This window comes from Mixophyes fleayi, chromosome 9, assembly GCF_038048845.1.
Source record: "Mixophyes fleayi isolate aMixFle1 chromosome 9, aMixFle1.hap1, whole genome shotgun sequence".
Classification (NCBI taxonomy): Eukaryota; Metazoa; Chordata; class Amphibia; order Anura; family Limnodynastidae; genus Mixophyes; species Mixophyes fleayi.
Genome location: NC_134410.1, coordinates 104156037 through 104179160, shown reverse-complemented (window position 1 = coordinate 104179160; position 23124 = coordinate 104156037). Strand labels below are relative to the sequence as shown.

The window sequence follows — 23124 nt, the reverse complement described above, 5'->3', positions numbered from 1 at the left end:
TAAATGTATATCATATATAATTTTATTTTATTTAATCTTTATTTTTAAACTGTATCATTGATGCATTATAACAAGAGATCCCAGTGAAAGAAAACAACACATTTTCCCAAATCGTACATGGTCCATATACATAAACAACAGACAAACATCTTATGGGTCTTAGGGTGGACATGTGGTGTCCCTGTGAAGAAAGCTACAGTATTTATGCTAAAGACCTGTAGTGTCTCAGGCAGGTTCTTCAGTCTAAACGGGGAGATGTGTGGGTAGCTAGAAAGGTAGCTGAACAGATACTGGGTATGTGTGGAATTTGTATGTTCTCCCCGTGTTTGCATGGGTTTCCTCCGTGTCCTCTGGTTTCCTCCCACACTACAAAAACATATTAGTAGGTTAATTGGCTGCTATGAAATTGACCCTACTCTGTGTTTCTGTCTGTCTGTATGTATGTATGTATGTGTTAGGGAATTTAGACTGTAAGCTCCAATGGGGCAGGGACTGATGGGACAAATATTTTCTGTACAGCGCTGCGGAAAAGTGGCACTATATAAAGGAATGAGGATGATTATGATTGGTTATGGGGGTGTGTGGAAGGTGCAGAGCAGGAGAGAGGGGGGGCAGGGAGGAAAAGGGTAGGGGTGGGGTTAAGTAATAAAATATATGTAATCAAAATTAAGTAATTTTGATGGTCAATGATGTTCTGATATTTCTAGGCCTTCATGCTGTGCCTATATCATACATAATTGAGTAAGCAAGTTTACCGGACAATTAATTTGCATAAGGGTGTCCCCAAACATGCATGTATAGGATTACTTTTTTGATCAGCTATATTTATCATACAGAATATATGTTGAACTTTAGTCGACCTAACCTTCGACCTGTCTAAGAGGGACCAGAAACTTTAGTGCTACTCCATTTGACAATAGTGGTTCAAAGAGATCTGCAGTATGACAAGTCACAAAAAGCAGATGTTTTGAGCTTTAAACACAGTAACCATTTCTGAATGTTTTTTGTATGGCAAAGCAGGATGCGTTACTGAAACATTAACATTATTTTCATAATCATGACAGAAACTTATTTCATTTAAGGAGAACAAAATTAAATTATGTAAATATATACCACTTAAAGGCAAACATAATTATTCAGCAATATTCCTTCTTGACTTTACTTTCCACTGCAGGTTTGTTAAAAAGTAAAGTTTAAGCATTTCCTTACTCTTCTTCACAAAGACCCAAATCCCTTCGCTCTGGTGCAATAGGACAATGGCACTGAACTACAGCAGCCATTGAGTAAATTGTTTATTGGTTAAATATTAGAGCAGGGGTTCTCAACTCCAATTTATGGTCATGTTTTCAGAATTTCTTTAATCATACACAAGTGAGATAATCAATTTTGCTGGATCATTAGTTATCTGTTGCACAAACAGAAATCCTGAAAACATGACCTGTTGGCGGTACTTGAGGATTAGAGTTGAGATCCCCTGTGTTAGAGAACAAACACAAGTGTCTGATTGGCTGTTATGGTTTAGTGCAAATTTTGCAACTAAATTAAATTTTAGTAAATGAGATAAGTGGCTAAAGAGGATCTGATATTAGACAAAATAACAAACCAGTAAAAAGGATTCACTAGATTTGGCAAAGTACACTGTCCCAAAATCAATTCTCTATTCAATAAAAATTTTAAATGCTCTCAATTAACTCTTTCGTCACCCAGAAACCCAACCATTTCCCATTTCAGTCCATAGAAATGTACAGTATGTATTGTTAGAGGATCCTATCTATATGCTCCCATGTCAACATTAACAGTCAATAACCCAATGCTTCTTTGCCATAAAAAAGGCTGACAATCTATTTGTCTACAACTATCCACCAAACTAACTACATATGTACCCACCTAGTAGAAAACAAACAAAAAGTAGATATTCAAACTGCCATTGTTTACCAGTTTTATCACCCACGGATAAAACGAACATTGTCTAGCATAATTAAATGTATCGGGGTTTATAGAACATTTAAAAGGGTGGGGTACGTTATTGTGACGCTGGTTATTGTGACACATAATATATAGCCAAAAGAACTCCGAATAGTATCAGTGCCACATGAATAAAATGTAGACTTACTATAAATGAGACACAGATCTCCAACCTGCCTGACATTAATTCCAAATAGAGAAAATGCTAGCGCTTCAGATTGACATCATATAATATAGCGACATAGGGATTTCTGTAAGTCTACATTTTATTCATGTCGCACTGATACTATTCAGAGTTCTTTTGTCTATATATTATGTGTCACAATAACCAGCATTGTAATAACGGAGTACCACCGATTTAAAAACACAAGCTTAAATGCACATGAGGGGGACCAGGATGGGGACGGGGACCGGGACCGGGACCTGCCCCTGTACCCCCCCCCCAAGGAGGACTGCTGGAAAACCATCAGATTGAATGTGGTCTCTAGTTCTATTTCTACATTAATTAAAGAAAATGCATACAAGATTTACTACAGATGGTGTTTCGCACCTGATAGACTCACAAAGACGCATCAGTCTGCTTCTACTGCCTGCTGGAGAAACTGCGGTCATCACATATTTGGTGGTCGTGTCCTGTCATATCCTCCTTCTGGGATAGGGAGGTGGGTCTCCTCTCCTCCCTTCCCCAATGCCCTATCAGGAAAGATCTGTGATCATTCCGACACTGCTACCCTATACAGGACCTCTATGGTTACTCAGCGAAACTAGCCTTGCATGTGGAACGCCTACCCCGCGTCTCTTCTCTAAGATCTTATGTCTGGTTTATTGCCAAAACATGGAGAAAATCACTTCGCTACTAAATGACAAAGAAGACAAATTCCATCAAATCTGGGCTGCCTGGCTCTATTTCTAGGGCTCTCCACTTTATCACCCTCTAAATATCCCTGCCCCCCATTTCACCCCAGGCCTATTGCCTCCGAGTCCCATAATACAGCCCTGTCGACATCCCCTCCCATAGGAGTCTACGCTCTTTTTAGCTCCCTTTACCCGACAACCATACCCTTTACTTCTCCCCTGCCCTTCACCCTTTCAATTTCCATAGTTTCACCCACCCCCCTTTATTCATTACTAGCCTGTTTTAATGTGCTTTGTACTTTTGCTATGGAAAGTGACACTGGCTCATATTTCTATTTCTAATGTTCCATTCAAGTTTTCTGTCACTTGTATTTATATAATAACATTTTGAGTTAACAAAACAAAACCCCAAGCTTATATAGAGATAATATTGACATTTTCTCTTTGTAATTTTCTTCCATACAAAGAGCATTATTTTCCCGATGTTATAAAAATGTGTTGCTGTCCTGCACTGCTCATATTTTTTTATCCATTGATAGGGGGTTTAATGAAGAATTAAAGAATCAGTGTGCAACAGGTGGTACATAAACCTCACATAGCCCTCTCAGGGATATTTAAAATAATAATAATCTTCTCTCTTTGACGTTAGAATCACAGATGTAGGACAGAGTCTATGTAATAAGTTAGTCCATGAAAAATATTATTTTTCCTATGAATGAGTTAGAAGGTGGACAGACTGCAATTTGGGACAGTTAAAGAAATGCTTATAAGGTGCTTTACTAGCTCCTTCCATCAGAGCCCTAGATCTCCATTATAAAGCACAGAGGCCCAAGTTGTGTACACAGTAGGATCAAATACAAGTGTTGCAAGTTTGGTAGCACTCTGGGTCTTTGGAATTTGGAATTTGGTAAAACGGATCCCACACTTGCCAGATCCAATGGTATTACATGATAGAATAACAGACACTTTTTGTTTTTTTAAACAAATAGGTTAAAAGGTAAATTTTAAAATATAGATAGATACTTTAAGTTTTGATTTGTAAGTTGCTACAGTGCTCCACAGCACTGGATAGTGGAGAAAAAGATTTTTATACTTACAATAAATCCGTTTCTCTGATTCCATCTGGGGGACACTGCTACCATGGGTTGTGTGAGAGGAGTGGAGTTTAGCACTTCAGAAATTCAGCCGAGGTAAGTCTTGATGTTGGAATGATCCTTGTAAGAAGAAGGTCTTGTCGAAGTGGTAACTGACGGCCTGGACCTACCCCCATTAACAGGATTTATGCATAGCAGATTCTCCACAGCCAAGCTGGAGCCACCAGTATAATTGGGAGTCCGCCCTGCTTAACTCTCCAAAGGATGTGGGGAAACATGGAAATGGGAGGGAACAGATACCCTAACCTGAAGTCACAGGGCATTGTCATTACATTGACGGCCACTGCCAAGGGGTCCCTTGTCCTTGAGCAAAACTGCTGGACCTTTCAATTGTGACAAGATTCCATTAGATCTCGGTCTGGGGTCCCCCATAGAACGACCAGAGACTGAAAAACCTCTGGATGAAGAGACCATTCCCCCAGCAGAATTGCATGCCGGCTTAGATAGCTTGCTTCCCAGTTCTGGATGCCTGGAATAAAGACTGCAGAGATGGAGGGAACGTGGTTTACGGCCCAGATCAAGATCCGAGCCGCCATCTTCATTGCTCCTGCACTCCTGGTGCCCCTGTCTGTTGACATACGACACTGCCGTGGTGTTGTATGACTGCAGACGGACCGGGTGGCCGTGATGGCTGGTCTGGGCCCACTGTAAGGCCATTAGCATGGCTTTCAGTTCCAGTATGTTGATGGGGAGAAAGGCCTCCCGAACGGACCAGAGTCCCTGAAGTTGCAAATGAAGGACCAGAGCCCCCCATCCCTGAAGACTGGCGTCTGTGGATACCAAGATCCAGGACCATGGGGCAGAGTATCTGCTGACTACCAGATTGTCCTGGACCATCCACCATCTGAGGGATTGTCTCGCCTCTGGTAACAAGCGTATCAATTGGTGTTCTAATTTTTGATGTGATCCTGACCACTTGTTTAAGATGTCCCATTGGAAACAGTGAGTGTTGAGTCGACCATAAGGAAGAGTCTCGAAGGTCGACACCATCTCTCCTAGAAGGCGCATGCATAAGAGGATCGACGGTCTGCAGCAGGTCAGAACTTGTGTCATAGCGTCCCGTAAGGATCGGGATTTGTCCTCTGGAAAGAATACCTTTTGTTTGTTGGTATCCAACCTTGGTGCTGTTGAGATTCCGAATGGGAGAGCTCTGAACTGGTAGTGATAAGGTACTTCTGTGAATCTGAGGAGGGCCTGATGTGCCTTCCGGATAGGCACGTGGAGATAGACGTCTGATGTCTATTGACGCCATGAACTGGTTTGCTTCCAGTCCATTGATAACCAACCTGAGGGACTCCATTCGAAATCTGTCTGCCTGCAGGTGACGGTTCAACTGTTTTATGTTCAGAATAGGGCGTAAAGAGTCATCTGGCTTTTGGACCAAAAGGAGGTTGGAGTAGAAACCCTGTCTTTTTTGGTGTTCCGGGACTCCACAGGAAAAAAGAGAGGCCACACAGCGGAGCATTGCCTGTCTTCTTTGCGGATTGCGAGGTAAGTTGGTTGTGAAACATCGACGAGGGGCTGGACAGGTCTATTATGTACCCTCTCGTCATTTTCCCGCGAATCAGACGGTCCTCTGAGGACTCTCCCCACTGATCTTTGAACAAAAGCAGACGTCCTCATACTCCGGCCGCCTCGAGAAGGGGGGGGGGGATACTGTCAAACTGATGGCTTATTCAGGAGTTTGAAAGAAGGACGGTTCATGGAGGAGGATGAAGACCTACCTCTGGGCGAGTGTCCTCTGGTGTCAGATAGTCTGGACTGGCCTCGACAAGATGAGCTCCCCCAAAAAGGACTGTCTACATAAGCCAAACCTTGGTGCTCTATGCTTTGGGACATTGACCGGGAGGAGGGTACTTTGGCCTCCTGTGGCTTGGCAAATTATGCTGTTCAATTAAGGCCCAAATAGTGAGAAATAGGGAGAGATTCAAGAGATTTCTTAGATACGGTATCTGCGTCCCAGGAACTCAGCCATAGGGCCCTGCTGGCCGCGACTGCCGTTGCGGAAACCTAAGACGACATGGAAGCTGTGTTTTGGGCAGCCTCATAAGTATCCTGAAGCCTCCTTAAGATGTAGGGCAAGGGGCAGCAAGTCTGAATCTTGCAGACTCGCTGCCAGCTGGTCAGCCTATGTTTCCATAGCTCTGGCAACCCATGCAGATGAAAACATGGGTCTAAATGAAGTACCTGTTGCAATATAGATGGACTTTAAGAAAGCCTCTATCTCACGGTCAGTGGGATCTTGCAGGGTGACTGTCCTGGGAACAGGGAGTGTGGTGTGGCGATCTAAGTGTGCCACTGGCGTATCAGTCCCTGGGACCTGTTCTCAACGGTTTAGGACCTCTTCCTGCAAAGAGTATAGAGCCAGGTACCTTCATGGAATAACGAACCTGAGATCAGGTTGATTCCATTATGCTTCTGCAATTTCTTTCTGCTCCACTGATGGAGGAAAGTGGATAGACCGTCTCCTGACCTTTTTAAAGAGACTCTAAACTGTAGCTCTAGTTTCTTCTAGGTCTAGAAGACCTAATTCCTGCTGGATTGCTACCACTAGGTCATCAATCCCCCAATATCTGGAAGATTCCTCTGGGTCCGTAACCTGTAAGGAATCAGAATCCTCTATCAGCTCACCCTCCTCTTCTGAGGATCTCTCAGAGTCAGAGGGGGACAGAAGGGGGTTAGCAGGTCTGTGTCACTTTTTCTTGGGCAAGGGTTTTGACGCAACCAAGAAATGGTTTAACCTATCTAGGCGTCAGGCCAAGGATGTAGACCAAGCCAGTTTTCCAGTAGGAGGGGCTTGAGAGGAGAGTACGGATGGATACCCCGCCTGTTCTGAGAGAACAGACTCGGTGATCCCCATGGTCCCGCCTGAAATAAGGGGGTCTATCTATAGAGGTTGAAGGGAGTGCCGCAACAACCACCGGAATCTCTGCCGGTTTAGAAAATAATTGTAGGTTTAGGAGTTGGTGGAGACAGCCCTTCTGGGAGGGCTTACCTTGGACGTCTGCGCTTGGTGTTGGTATTTTGACAGTTGGTGCTGCCGTGGCGGATTGTCTGGGTGTTCCAGTTCCCGTGCTTATTGGTTGTATTCTTGTTTTTTCTGTGGCGCAACCTGGGATGGGGAAAGAGAGAGAGAGAGGGGGGGGAAAGAAGGGGGGGGAAAGAAGGGGGGGGAAAGAGCGAGACAGTATACACAATACAGGCGAAAAATGTCTGCCGTCTGTTTAAAACTTTAATGTGCAGATATGTTCTATAGCTCTTTTGCTCAGTTTATAGCTCTAGTACGGTGTAGATTGGGGGTGGCGAGGGCTCGGCTATGTGTGTGTAGCGCTTTGGGTGAGGGCGGATATGGGGGGGGGTGTAAATTGGGCTCTGTTTACGGCTCGAAGTTTATAGATTACAGAAATTGCTCCTTAAGCTCTTGGGCTTGTTATATTTTACTATATATTATTTAGCTTACAGCGGGGGGTTTACGGTGTTGCAAAGGTTATGGCTCGGAATAATTAGCTTTTAATTTAAAGTGGGTGGTGTTTAGTGATAATGGGAATTAGTGTAAGTGGTGTGGTAAGCGATGTGTGGTTCTATTGATGAAATGTATTGATTATGTTCGGGTTAAGCAATAACTAGGTGATGAACTAAAGGTTGGGGCAGATAACACTCGAGGGGATGTTACAATGATGTGTGATTACCGCGGCACTGAACTAAAACTGAAGAGGCTACAGGGGGGTTGCAGAGGGGAGGGATTTGTCAGCATGAAACATTAAAGTTAACTAGTTAAGTTCCAAACTACACTCCCCTCACACAACCCATGGTAGCAGTGTCCCCCAGATAGGATGAAAGAATAGAGCATATATAAAACAGAGACATACAAAGTAAATTAAAAAAGAAAAAGAAAAGCAGACATAAAAAAAGGGAAAGAGCCCTGCTGATAAAAGTACTTACAATCCATTTGTCACAAACTCACCTGCTCCACACTCCTATGCTACCGACTCCCTCTGTCTCTGTGTAAGATCAGCACGTCCTGGTTTGAGCAGTCACATGATTATAGCTGGGAGGCGGCATTTTCAAACCTGCAAATTATATAAAGCTCACTGACACTCTAGTAATGTCAGAGCAATTGGTTTCCACACCAGTCTGACTCCATCATGCTGCAGAAGCAGAGCATTCCTGTGCTTTTCCCTTGGATTGCTTCTATTAACTCCTCGTGTACTAGTCCTTGCTCGTTTTTTTACCACTCTCTCTAGATCCTGATTTTGTACTGCACTACTGCCTGTGTACCAGTTCCCAGCTTGTTATTGGACTTCCCTTCTGCATTCTAATTTTGTACCTCGCTGCTACCAATGTACCAGTCCTGGGCTTGCTGACCTGCTTCTGGATTACCCATCCTCTATCTCCGCTGTAGTTTTAGAGGGCCGCGGACCTGCGGATTGCCGACTACTATGCGCATCCCGCCTTGTGGCAGTGCTTGGTGAAGATTGGGGAATCCGTTAAACTCATTTTGGTTTAGCGCTGGCCAGAGGCGCAAACACATGTATCCATTCAGTAGTGTACGCTATAATAAAGAGGTGAGTTTTCAGAAAGCATTTAAAATTAAAAGAATTTTAAGGCTAGGGGAAAGTCTATTTGGACATGGTAGAGAATTATATAAGTCAGTATTGGCAAAGTCTTGTAGATGGGATTTGGAGGTGGTTATTAAAGAGCATGAGGCACAATACATGGCCAAGCATGTGGACATTCAAATGTGTTTGTTTAGCCATTTCAGCCACACCCACTGCCAAAATGCAAAAAAATCAAGCAATAAGTCATGCACTTCTCCATAGTCAAGCATTAACAGTAGAATGGATCATACAAAGGAGCTCGGTCAACTATAAGAGCTGTTACTGTGAACTATAAATGTCTAATAGTGGGAGGACACACAAGCTCACTGAAGCACGTAGAAATATCCTCAAATGCAAAACTCACTACGAACTTCCAAACTGCCCCTGAAAGCAACATCAGCAAAGGAACTGCTTTTCAGGAGCTTCATGGATTGGGTTTCCATGGCCAAGCAGCAGCACATAAGCCTCATAATACCATGAACAATGCCAAACATCAACTGGAGTGGCGCAAAAACACACCAAAATTAGAGTCTGGAGCAGAGGAAACTCTGAAGTGACAAAGTTCTCTTCGCCATCTGGCAGTCTGACAAATCTGTGATTGGCAGATTCTAGGAGAACGTTTAATACCTGAATTCATACTGCCCACTGTAAAGTTTGATGGAGGAGAAATAAGGTGCTGGACCTGTTTTTCATGGTTTGACCCGGGCTCCTTCGCTCCAGCAAAGAGTAATCTAAATGCTACAGTATACGTTAACATTCTAGAGCAGTGAGGAGTAATGTGAAAGAGTGGGAGGGTTTCACAAAGGAAGGGAGAGGACAGTACACTCCCTCTTCCTCCAGGTATGCCATGTGACCTCCCTGCACTGTGACCTGACCTCAACCCAATCAAACACTTTTGGGATGAATTGGAAACAGACTGCTAACTTATTGTTATGCCTTCAGCATTGTTGTTTTACATATGCATTTATTCCCATTTAAACCCCACCTAATGGCCAGCCTTGTGTCAGCTTAACTGAACAACTCAGGGCTTTGTAGTTCTCAAAGCACCTTGGGTAAATGACAGGAAGTGATAAGCTCACATGTAATCACGTAAAACCATATATTAATATAGGTTTTGCTGCATTTCAAACCAAAAAAAGCAAGGAGTGTCTTTTTATGGACAGATTGAACTTTTGTAACATAGACGTTTCAGTTTTAAAAGTATTGGTAACATTGAAAAGATTGTAAGATCAAGCCTTCGGACAATAGACAAATTAAAGTGTATTATGTTGATGACAAGTGTTTCTAAATAGTCACAAGTCAAAATAACAGGTATTTGAAGTTTATATGCACACAATTAACCTGAAACAACTTTATTCAAATAGAATATTTATTTTAATACTGTACAAACTGAAAAAAACCCAATAACATACATTATATGACACAATAAGTATACAAAAGCCTGCGAGCCATTTCTATGTTGCCACTGCTTTGGTAAATAAGAGATAAATTAAAGGCAATATCTCTACGAAGGTCCACTTGGTCCTCATCCATTCCCTTAAAAAAAAAAAAGAATAAAGAAATAAAAGGTAGTGTAAGAGAACAATACATTATGTACATATATATATATTTTTTTTAAGCATATTGCCTTCCTTTTACTATGCATGCCCTTTTTGGGTTGGCATATGACTGACATACAAGTTTTTTTACATATACAAAAATACACAGTTCAGTCACCCCCTCCTCCTGAGTGACATGGGTCACATGAGATAGGGGTGAGAGCAGGTGTAATGTATATTTGGGAACACACCACATAAAGGTGATTACTGACAACTAATTGAAATTATTTATGCATGGAGAACAGTTGTACGTACATCAAAAGCGAAGCAATGTTTAGTCTTAAGACAAGTCATATACATCTACTCAACTTGCCTGCAAATGACGTGTATGCAGGCATGAATGAGTTAAGAAGATGGCCCTTAAGCGAAGAGTTTATTAGTTCAGTGTAGAATCCTTTCAGCTACATTTAAGACTGCCGAATACTATGAAATATATTTAAAAGTCAAAATTTGCAGTATCAATTATTTCCAGTTTTGAAGAGGATTCCTGCTGCAAACCACTATCATTCACAGCACATTGATTTTTCTTAGTGATTTGATGAATGTATGTGAAAACTGAGCACAATTGATTTCAGGTATAAGGGGTGAAAACAGATAACTTGGTGCTGCATCTACTGTCATGGCCAAAAGCTATGAGAGTGACACAAATATTATTTTTCACAAAGTCTGCTGTCTCAGTTTTTATGATGACAATTTGCATATACTCCAGAATGTCACGAAGAGTGATCAGATGAATTGCAATTAATTTCAAAGTCCCTCTTTGCCATGACAATGAACTTAATCTCAAAAAACAACATTTCCACTGCATTTCAGCCCTGCCACAAAAGGACCAGATGACATCAGGTAAGAGACTGCAAGGAAACACGTGCAGTCATCAATGCTTTGCACAAAAAGGTCTTCACAGGCAAGGATATTGCTGCTAGTAAGATTGCACCTAAATCAATCATTTATCGGATCATCAAGAACTTCAAAGGAGAGAGGTTCAATAGCTGTGAAGACGTCTTCAGGGTGCCCAAGAACATCCAGCAAGCGCCAGGACCGTCTCCTAAAGTTTGATTCAGCTTCGGGATCGTGGCACCACCAGTGCAGAGTTTGCTCAGAAATGGCAGCAGGCAAGTGTGAGTGCATCTGCACGCACAGTGAGGCGAAGACTTTTGGAGGATGGCCTGATGTCAAGAAGGCCAGCAAAGAAGCCACTTATCTCCAGGAAAAACATCAGCGACAGACTGATATTCTGCAAAAGGTTCAGGGATTGGACTGCTGAGGGCTGGGTTAAAGTCATTTTCTCTGATGAAGCCCCTTTCAGATTGCTTGGGGTATCTGGAAAAATGTTTGTCCGGAGAAAGAAAGGCGAGTGAACACTACCATCAGTCATGTGTCATGCCAACAGTAAAGAATCATAAGACCATTCATGTGTGGGGTTGCTTCTCAGCCGAGGGAGTGGGCTCACTCACAATTTTGCCTAAGAACACAGCCATGAATAAAGAATGGTAACAAAACATCCTCCGAGAGCAACTTCTCACAACCATCCAAGAACAGTTTGGTGACGAACAATGTCTTTTCCAGCATGTTGGAGCACCTTACCATAAGGCAAAAGTGATAACTAAGTGGCTCGGGGATCAAAACATCGAAATTTTGGGTCTATGGTCAGGAGACTCCCCAGACCTTAATCCTATTGAGAACGTGTGGTCAGTCCTCAAGAGGCAGGTGGAGAAACAAAAACCCACAAATTCTGCCAAACTCCAAGCATTGATTAGGCAAGAATGGGCGGCCATCAGTCAGTATGTGGCCCAGAAGTTGATTGACAGCATGCCAGGGTGAATTGGAGAGTTCTTCAAAAAGAAGGGCCAACACTGCAAATATTGACTCTTTCCATATCTTAAATGTAATTGTTAATAAAAGTCTTTGACGCTTATGAAATGCTTGTAATTTTACTTCAGTATACCATATGAACATCTGACAAAATGGTCTAATAACTCTGAAGCAGCAAACTTTGTGAAAACCAATACTTGTATCATTCTCAAAACTTTGGGCCATGACTGTAGGTTTTGTTATAGTGGGCAGAGCCAACATACAGTGTATCAATCCCCTCTAAACAGTCTAATGATCTATCGCCAAATACAAGCAATCATTTTCTTTAAAAGGAATGGTGGTAATAAAAGAAAAACATCCATGTTACAGTGGCACATTTTAATCACTGTACCTCTAACTGAAGTGGTGGAAGCTCCAATGCTTGCTGATAATACTGTATTGCAAGGTGTGTTAGACCCATTTGGTGCAGTGCACGTCCAAGGTTATAGTAGGTCTCCTGGCAAGGGCCTCGTAAATCAAGATATTGATTCAAGAATGAAAACCCCTAAAACATAAACAATATACTGTATATGCTTATATTAATACAAAGAAGAACATAATATGCTCATTATATAGGGAAACTACTACAAGTACTACTACTACAAGTACTACTACTACAAGTACTACTACTACTACTACTACTACAAGTACTACTACTACTACAAGTACTACTACTACTACAAGTACTACTACTACTACAAGTACTACTACTACTACTACTACAAGTACTACTACTACAAGTACTACTACTACTACTACTACTACAAGTACTACTACTACAAGTACTACTACTACAAGTACTACTACTACTACTACAAGTACTACTACTACTACAAGCTAATAAATGTCAGCAAAGAGTTCTGTTATATAAGTCAGGGAGCTCATCTGTGACTTCTAATGTTCCCATAACCAGTAGGTGGAACATTATTTCTTATAATACACTAATTGAAAAGAAACTACCTTAAACAAGCCCACAAACACACACACATAGACACACAAGAGTTAAAGCTACAAGAAAAAAAAAAACCCATACAGGAAAAACATGCACATACAGGATCTAAGAAGTCTGCATTGCCCATGTAGCTTAGCCACTGTGCAATGCCGTTAGACTATTAGATATAAGAGAATGTAAAAACATAATCAAAAAAAAAAAGACAATTATAAAATTACCTTCTTAATCAGTTAACAATAAGAAAATTGATTAATAACCTATATACAATGTAGTTTGTCCCAAAAGCAACAGGATAGTTTAAAAGTTAAAATATTTGTTCAGTACCTGCACTAGGAGAGCATGTCTTTTTAACACAAACTTCTGTGATGCCATATGAACAAATGTTAATCCAATACAAAGACAGTGCATTGGATCATCAGATTTCATTCGAAAGGCTTGGACATACTGAGCTACAAGGTGAAAAAAAAAAGGAATTCAATGTAATTAGGCACAGTAATGGAACTTTAAAATCGAGTTACGTCTATGGCAGGGGCCATGAGCACTATCTGTGTGGAGTTTGAATGAATCTCCCTGTGTTTGTGTGGGTTTACTCAGTGTGCGGAATATTTAGGCACTATTTAAATAAAAAGGTTAATACAATAATAAGCATAATAAAACATGTGTATACGCAGTCAATATCTGTTGAAGTTCAAGACAGGTTTTTTGTTTTTTTTTCTACCTGTGTGAGATGGGAGATGTAACTTTACTTTTCTTTGTTTTTTGGTAAAAAAATAAATAAATAATAATAATAATAATAATAATAATAATAATAATAATAATAATAATAAATAAATAAATAAAAGCAGCCAACTAGCGAAACAATACTACAAGGATTACCCCCCAAAAGTATCCACTTTGGAAAACAAGTTGATATTCAACTATGTATTCATGTATGAATGAATGTATGTATGTATGTATGTATGTATGTATGTATGTATGTAACAAGCTAACGTTTCTGTTAAGGGGTTACAATATAGATGTCATTATGCTCAAGATATGACATGGTGTTAAGGTTATCGATGGTGTGTGCTTTCGTTCTTCCTGGTTTCCCAGAAGAGCAGAAACCACCATATATCAAAGATCCGTCTATATAGCCTGAATATTTTGTACTGCTATTTTAAGCTCATGTGCATTATTGCTACACTATTATTAACACGAACAAGACAGTTTAACAGTAGTGAATCAGCTCAGGTCTCAGACTCTTTATTCAATATAAAAGGAGAACTAATAAGTCATGAGTACGTTAACATTTTTGTTTACCCTGTTAAAAAATAACACTAAGATGACATATGCACAAAGTGATTTCAGTAGTGCGGATAGAGAATATGTGGTAGTGACAGGGACCCAGCTTACAATGTGCATAAGCAGAAGATAAACCCCAGGGCACTTATTTGATGGGCATAAAAAGCACTCATGCAACAACGAATTTTAAATGAATAGCACATTAAAGGTGTGGTCTAACCAATGATTTATACAATGGTAGAAATTAGTTGCATATTTTTATTTTGTTCCTTTAAACTGAACCATGTCCATTTTGCCTTATTAGCATATATTTTTATGTCCCTTTTACTCCAATCTTAGTATTTTTCAAATAGAGAAAATTATTAAACAACTGTTTTTCTAGTACAGTTAAGAGAATTAAATTAAATGCACGATTGATTGAAGTTTTCAAGCATTAAGTATACTTCTTCATAAGGCCACATTGAAGCGGATTATTCAGTGGCTTGCTGAATAGAAGAAATAATTCTTCTGACATTAAGTACTGTGCTTTGATGGATAGATAAAAGAGATATTTACCAAGAGCATGTTTAAAGCTTCCAGATACAAATGCATTGTGACCACTAAGGACGCACAATGCAAGGTTGTCAGGGTTTTTGAGCATCAGCCTTAGACAGAAACGATGATGCCTCACATCCTGGGAATGCATTGTAACTTGATTAAAGATATTCCAGAGTTGAGGTTTGTTCACATTTTCCATCAACATTATTCTGAGAAAGGAAGCACGTACATATAATGATTATAGTGACACTTACTATATAAAAGTAAAACTAAAACAACCAACAAACTAAACAAATACTAGTGTCATAACTTAAAATAAAAATATTTGATATACAACAATATCTTGCATACAGCAAGTGTAAATTCACTTTTACCAGTAATTCTCTGCTAAAAGGGTCCAACTGCACGATCCTTCAACTAGCTGCAGTGTACATGATTTTTTTTTTTCCGTGACTACAAAATAGCATCAGTTCTGGTAAACTCCTGGAACTTTAACATATCCGGGAAAGTTATTTGTAGCCCATTTATATGATTTGACCTGTATTTTAGATTTAGCAGTTGTTAAAACAAAAATAATGTCTACATTCAAGAAGATACTTCTATAAAGTGTTCCTACCCACAAACAGAAGCCTGTGACACCTGCATCAATTGGTGCGGGCAATGCTTTGTAATACATGTTGCACAACTACACCCAATAGCATACAGCTATGTGTTCTTCCCTGCAATCACCAGGCATTCTTTCACTGGGAGAGCAGAAAGCACTTCCATGCACTGCCTATGCAGCCTGTCGCATGCACTGAAGACCTGAGCTTGTGGCTGGTTTCAGAAAATCAGTAATTTTTACCAGTCTGCCCCTCTTTTACTGAAAATGTCCATAAAAAAAAAAAAAAAAAAAAAAAAAAAAAAAAAGAGCGTGCGTCCAACAGCTTAACCCTAGTGCTGCCAGCCTAGGCTGGTACTAGCAAAATCGGGGGGACAAAAAGCGTAGGTTTTCCCAATTTTACTAGTACCAGCACTAGGCTTTGCCAGCCGGGGCAGGTGGCACTAGAGCTGGGGAACTCTGCCATAATGACATCCAACCTCAGACTGGGCAGCACAGGGCTGTATTCCCAGGGGAGATGGTTTTAAAAATACTGAAGTGGTCTTATGTGGGTGAGATAATTGAAAGCGAAGTCTACCCCAAACTGTTTTGGGTGGAATTCCAGAAGTTACACAAAAATGCGAGATATTACTTGATTTTAGGCCAAAATGCATCTCACAATCTATTTGGTCCATTTCAGTGTTTCTCAACCATGGTCTCCAAGAATGACTAAGTGGATCACAGTTTAGAAACACTGCTTATGCAACAGTGAAAAGGGAAAGACACATTGAACTACTAGGAATCTAAAGCAAAACTATTTTTTTTTCCAATATAAAAGGGTACCTTATATAGTTGTATGCTTTTCTAAAGTTCTTATCAAGAATAGCCGTGGAAAGTCCAAAGTATTCTAACTCTTTCCTTTTCTGGCGGTCGTCGTAAAATGAATAATATTCCAATGAGGAATCTACAAGCAGTTCTCCCTCTTTGTACCTGGTTAGATCACATAGGGCATAAATTGCCTTTAAAAGGATATTCCACCAGTCATCTTTGGTTAGCACACTAGTAAGAATAGCAAAGATTGCTGTGGAGTAAGAGAGATGCATAACATGTAAGTGAAAAGAGAAGTTAAATTCACAAATGCACATCACAAATGCATATAAAACACATGAGTTTTAAAACTATTGCACTAGACTACTCAATAGCATCAGAAACTGCAGTATGCATATTTAAAAAAATGCCACATTTACTGGCTTGCTTACACTTGGGGAAAGACTTATAAAAACTGATGCCCAGACAACCGCAAGAAAGGGTTTATAGTAGCAAATGAGACGTTTGCCTTTCTACAGCTGTATTACAAAAATAGCCACCCCATTTATATGAGCTATCGCCTTCTTTTTACAGCAAAATAAGTGTGCCCCTGGCATGTTCTAAGTCCAAAGCTTTTCTGATCCAGTTTCCAGGGATGAGAAAAAACAAACAAACAAAAAAAATCAGTTGAAGCACATAGAGGTGAATATGCCTTTAAGCTAAAACATTACATAAAGACATTCAAGACACAACAAATATGGTCCATGACTCACACTCATTATGCATAGAATTTGCGTCTTTGAAAAAGAACATCAGCAACAAGTATTCCTTTTAGATTATATAAGGGATTCCTCCCAATGTTCAGTCAAATGAGAATATTGGTGTATTTCCTAAAATGTTATCATGCTGGGTACAGTAACCAAACCTAAGAGTTTTTAAACTAAATTTTGATAACGTACCAAGTATTGGTACACTTATACTAAGCTGTCTAATAAATACAACTATCTGGATATTTTATTCCTTATCAATACAGTAAACTACTACTTTAAGACTAGGTTGAGACTTCAGCGCACATTGAATCTGTCAGAGGTACCTATAAGAACATAAACCATGGGATGAGTAGCCCTGAGACTAGACTGAAAATGAACACATCTGGCCAATTATTGACAGGCTGTGTGGAAGACTGGAGGATGTGCAAATCGGAGTCAGTCCACTTCCTAGTTTCCCACAGCTGAATATAGAACTCATAATATTACCAGACCAGCCAACTGTTCAAAAAGTTTAGGGTGATCTACGTGAATTCCAAAATGCACCATGCTTTGAAAAATGTAAACAGAGCAGCATACCAAAGACGTTTACCTAGACTCCATTATTACCTTGGCTCCTATTCCATACACTATAGTATATATAACTTACACAGCAATAGAATAACCAGCATCAATGTAATAAAGAATAAGGTAAAAAACATGTTAAAATAAAGCAACGTGTATGGAATTAAATTACCCAGACGTCTATTCTCCTTCAAAAGAAAATGCAAATGTTCTTACTACAAAATGGTTAATTGTTTTTATTTTGTTGGTACAGCTATTCATGACTTAAGTAACAATATATTTCATTTATAGGGTAAGTTACATTAACATAAATAATCATGATAGTTTGTGTAAGAGATTAATTAAGCGTAATTAAATTTTCCACCTTAGATAGCAGAACAACCAGGGCTCAATCTAATCAGTGCCTGTGCCACATCTGTAGACATACACAAAAATCAAATACTAAGGGGCAGATTCAATTCAGAAAATATCCGCAAGGTGCCTCCGAAACCGCCGCGAGGCACCTTGCGTGGAAATTTTCTGATATCTGCTCGCGCCCCATAGTGCTGCGAGCAGAAATCCCCGTCACTTTTTACTGTAGTAACGGTAATAAAGTGCGTCCGCAATGTTCTGAGAAACATCATGTTCCTAAGTGGTGCAGAGGCACTGGAGCAGGAAAAAGACAACAGTGATTTGTGGTAAAACAAGCTTATGGGTGTAATTCATTACATCACCGTCAGAAAATGTTGAGCCCCCTATAAGGTGAGAAACAGATCACTGTTTACACGAACAGAGCACATTCTGATAAACAGTATGCAAAGCAGACACAATTCTTTTAGCAGTTATACAATACAACTTTGTATAATAGCTACAAATACATTTTGGTAGTTATTATACAGTCGACCCCAAACTAGTGGCTTATACAGCATATCTCCAAACTGAAAGTTACTGTTTAAAACAGACCTCCAATATAGTGGCTAGTGTATAAAACAACTACAATCTGGTGACTAGTATACAAAACTACATGAACCCACTGTCCAATCTGGTGGCTGATGTACAAAATAAACCACCATTCTATAGGGTATATTTTAAAACGGATCTCCAATCTAGTGGCTAGTGTAAAATGCCTACCACCAAAAGGGTCGCAAGTATGCAAAGCAGAGCTCCAACTTACACCTCCAGGAATCCTGGCACTATTAACAAATCAGCCTGCAGTTGTCCTGGATGCTCCCCTGAAGGTGAGCATGCTGTCATTTGCAGGAAAAAAAACTCGATTTTGTTTCTGCTTATTAGGTGAATGTTCAGTTAAAAAAAGTAATTAGAGGTCATTTACAAAGCATAAAAAGCCCTTGGTCGTACAAGTGTGCAAAGATCTCTACCAAAGTGCATTGGATTACATTGGAAGATGGCAGTAATTGTTGAGGAAAATAAATTTGAGCAGAGTAGCTGGGCAAACCAAGGGTGTTCCTTGCAAAGTACAGAGCAGTCACATGTGTGCACCCAGTTTTACAGATCAGTGTAAAAAATGAGATCTTATTTTGTGCAGTAAGATTATTGATAAAGCAGTGGAGACTGCACTTAAGGGCACACTGACTTTGTTTTTACTTGCAATAGGATTTTGCATCAGCTTAGAGTTGGTGTTATTGGGGTACTTTCCTACACTTTTAATGGGACAACTTTGAAATGTAATGTTTATAATGTCATATTAAACTTTGGTAGAGAAGCGCATTTCTAGGCCTAATGTACCCTCATGTGCACGTTTAACTTAAAGTACGAGAATTAATTTAGGAGAAAAATGTAAAACTTTAATTTAATAAAAGAAGTGATTCTAAACAGGTAGAAGGCGTACTTCCAGTTTCCTGGGGGCATAGAGGAGGCCTGTACCTTCAGGATATGATGTGTGGGCTATCAAGGCTCATTGATGTAAAACAGAGGTGTTCATGGTACACCTCAAATGCTCTTCAAACATAAGGCCCATTGATTTTGTAATAAGAAAAAGGGTTCTTCTTGTTAAATTTATTAAAAAAGTATGATTCAAATTCCACATGGACATTATTGATATTTATTGTAATTTATATTGTTTTAAATATAGTGCATTGCATTAAATTTAATTTAAAAATAATTGGAAGAAGCATGTATTGAATCTTACAGCTATGTGCTCTGATTTTCACTCACGCCTTCGACAAAGCATAGGCGACAGTATAACTTGCACAATACCACATTCATAAAACTGTACTTTTTCACAGACTAAAAAAACGAAAAACACAGTGTAGAGTATTGTAAAAAAATAAATAAATAAAAATAAAATGAAGTTTTGTACAATGAAAATAAACCTTGTTCAGTGATGCTTACCTTTTGCATCAGAATTTGTCGTCTCCTGTTCATCATTGTCAGAAATTTTATCCCTAGAGACCTTAATAAGATACAGATGTCTTTCACCGGATTTTGAACTGGAAATCAAACAGACTTGCGCGCGATTCATTGCAATCTGAAAACCACAAGGGTGAAACATCACCGCAAAATTACATCATAACTTTGACATTTACAAACATTGAGAGACTGATGTTTCACAGCGTTTGTTATATTAGCCGACCTTTAAGACTCCAAAACCCTCCCTTTCAAACTTCTGTCATAAATGCATTAGCTTTTTAGCCATTAACTTCTGCTGAGAGGAGACCTCCTTTAAAAGTGACCTGTTCCATACACACGGTGGAGGGGTTAATTTTCTGAGCTGAACCAGTTTAAAGCCTATCAGTTTGCAAGGAACCAGTGACATCACTGAGGAATCAGCGGAATAATGTTTAGGAGGTCTCACAAATTCACAATAGGCTACATTTTAACAAATATTAGTTGAACCCACAAAATGGATGCCTCCATTGTGTATAGGCAACAAGTTAACTTAACATCTTCCAGCATATTATTTAGTAATTCACAAACTTTGATGTGTGTTTGATATGGGTACTCCAATGTCTTTTGAGACATTTCTACATAATTTTATGCTGAAAGTTGAATATAGGTATAACAGAACATTTTGCATGTTTCTTTTTATTTCCCCTTCTTTTTGAGAAAAAGTTTTCTATCAAATTAGCCCTCTTAGCAGCTTCTCAAATTACACTGTCTGGATAGCCTTTTTCCAAACAGAGTTTAAAAAACAAAATCAACAATTTCATGCGTAATCACAGAAATGGACCATAAGGAATATTCTTTACATTCCATCATTGGTAGTAGCGAAGAGGCAAAAAACAATCTGTCTAAGAATAAGTATGGGTAGATTTTAGATTCATATCCACATTATCGATATTCTGGATTACCATCCAAAATAGGCAATATGTCAGAGTGCTCTCCTCCACAAAATAAGTTGCAAGGAAGAAGATCCCTAATGACATTATCAACCTTCCACCATCCCATCAAAAAAAATTAGCAAAATATGGTGCAAACAGTGTCCCCATGGCTGTCCCACACACCTGAAGGCAAAACTTTAACTCAAAATAAAGTAGAATTATGAACGAAGATGAAACACAAACGTACATACAATGGTTAAATTTCCTTTCCAGCTTAGGTCGGCAGGTAGGTAGACAGGTTAAAAATAAACTTCACATTTTTCAATCCTCTATGCCACTAGGGATGACTACAAAATACAGATCAGCCCCATAAGCTGCAAAATCATGAATTTATTCAGTGGCTGCCTGGTGAATAGGTCTCCCAAACTGAGATTCAATAGAGGATAAAACATCCAGATGATAATGACTTACGAATGTGTGGATGGATGTCCATCTAGCTGCTTTGCAAATATATGTCACCGAAGCCTGTGCCCTTCTTGCCCAAGGTGTTGCTACTGCCTGTGTTGCGTAGGCTCTGAGTAGCTTTAGCATCTTACGCCTAACCTAGGTGTCTCTCTGGATTCAGTACCAGAAGAGAATCCCATTCAGAGAATATCGGTCTTCAAAATACATACTTGTCCAAGACCTTGCTCTCTTTATACACAGATCCTACTTTATCTAGGGTAAATTTATTAAACTAATAGGGCAGACTTTTTCATTGGCTTGATAAATACACATCAACCAAATCTGAAGGGGTCGTTCGTACAAAGGTTTATCACAAGCTCCACAAACTCTATGCTGTTGTACTTTGCAATCTTTCGTTCCACAGCCTCAGCCTCAGAATATAGAACGGACAGTGTATTACTAACATGAAATGCATGAAGCACAAAGCACCCCAAACTTAGGGCTTACCCAGAACTGGTGCCCTTTGGTTGTTTGGGGATAGACTCAGGCTCTATTCTGCTGCAGATGTTCAGATGCCCCACACACACTGGTGACAATCCTTTCTTAGAATAGAGATTGTTTCAGATCTGTTCCGAGTCATACTTTAGCCTGGTGCTGCATTTTGACACCCTGGGACCTATGACGAGACATCCCGATGTCCGCAAAGATTGAAATCCTTACACAATATCTCCCGAAGGTAGCAGACTGGTGTGCTCTGGGTAGCCATGGATAGTATGTCACCAGGACCACAGAAAAGAACAAATCACTACATGCGCTACCTATACTACAGGCAAGAAATGACGTAGGGGAAAGATGAGGAGCTGTCATATACTGTCTGGGATCTACCCATCAGGTATTTGTCTCTACATAAGCTGTAAAAGGGAACCTACCCATTGTAATGGCTGCTATGAAGGACTGAAGAGGAGAAATTGCTTGTGATTTAGTGGAAGGATCACAAGTTTTTAAATAAGAAACTAATTTTAATTGAATATCATGAAGAACAGGATACAATAACTGCACATCTTCAATAACTAAGTAATTACATAGTGACCAATCAATATAGGGGGTGGAAGAGGTGTATGTACGTAGTTATTGCACAGTAAGGGCATGACAAGCACGAGTGCACATACATTCATCCTATTCAAGCTCTGTGCATCTCAGAGTACGTGACTTTCAGCCGTACACTTGCATCAGCTACAGGACAGGTGTAAATGGCGACTGACAGCTGTGTGTAAGGAATCAAGAGCAACTATAAAAATGCATTTTATGTACAGTAGGCATTAACATCTTGATAAATGTATTTCATGCTAAAAAAAATTGTCAATGCTTTTTTCATTAACGATAATATTATTAACAGGTGTTAATGTATTTAACATTTTTTCATTTTTCTTGCTTCTATCCGTTATCATTGTGTCACTTACTTTATCTGCCGCTTTAATAACTATATTAGAATTACTTCATTTTTAATCTAAAATCATAAAAAATAAAAATAGAAAACAATTATGAGATAATTTGGATTCCAAGCAATGTCACATGGCGGCAATTGAACAATGGGCTTTTCCCGCTAGAAAGCATTGCTATTGTGGTAAGCTGAAGTAAAGGAGAAACACTCTTATCCGGTCACACAACGGCCCTGAAAAGCATGCAAGATCTACCAAGCTGATGCTCGTGTCAGACAGGGGTGCAGCCTTTTCCCTTAACTTCCATGTGTCAACACGGAAGCAATACAGATTTTCTAGCTAGATAACTGCAGTGACACCACTCATAAACATGTCATTTTCTGTAAGAAGCCACTTTAGCTAGAAAAGTTCACGAACAGGACAAGACAGGACTTGGACCAGACACTGATATCTTAATGAATAAATAAAGTTA

At 39.6% G+C, this 23124-nt stretch overlaps 1 protein-coding gene across 1 annotated transcript in view; it reads right to left on the bottom strand.

The window, feature by feature from the left end:
• Nucleotides 1–9923: 9923 nt before the first annotated feature.
• GTF3C3 (general transcription factor IIIC subunit 3) overlaps nt 9924–23124 on the bottom strand; it is a 48923-nt gene continuing 35722 nt past the window's right edge. The window contains exons 14-19 of the mRNA XM_075184762.1: nt 19841–19976; nt 16215–16452; nt 14810–15000; nt 13298–13422; nt 12374–12526; nt 9924–10108 (exon numbers count right to left, since the gene is read on the bottom strand). Coding sequence (XP_075040863.1) covers nt 9986–10108; nt 12374–12526; nt 13298–13422; nt 14810–15000; nt 16215–16452; nt 19841–19976 — 966 coding nt within the window. The 3' untranslated portion in view covers nt 9924–9985. The remainder of the gene's footprint in view (nt 10109–12373; nt 12527–13297; nt 13423–14809; nt 15001–16214; nt 16453–19840; nt 19977–23124) is intronic.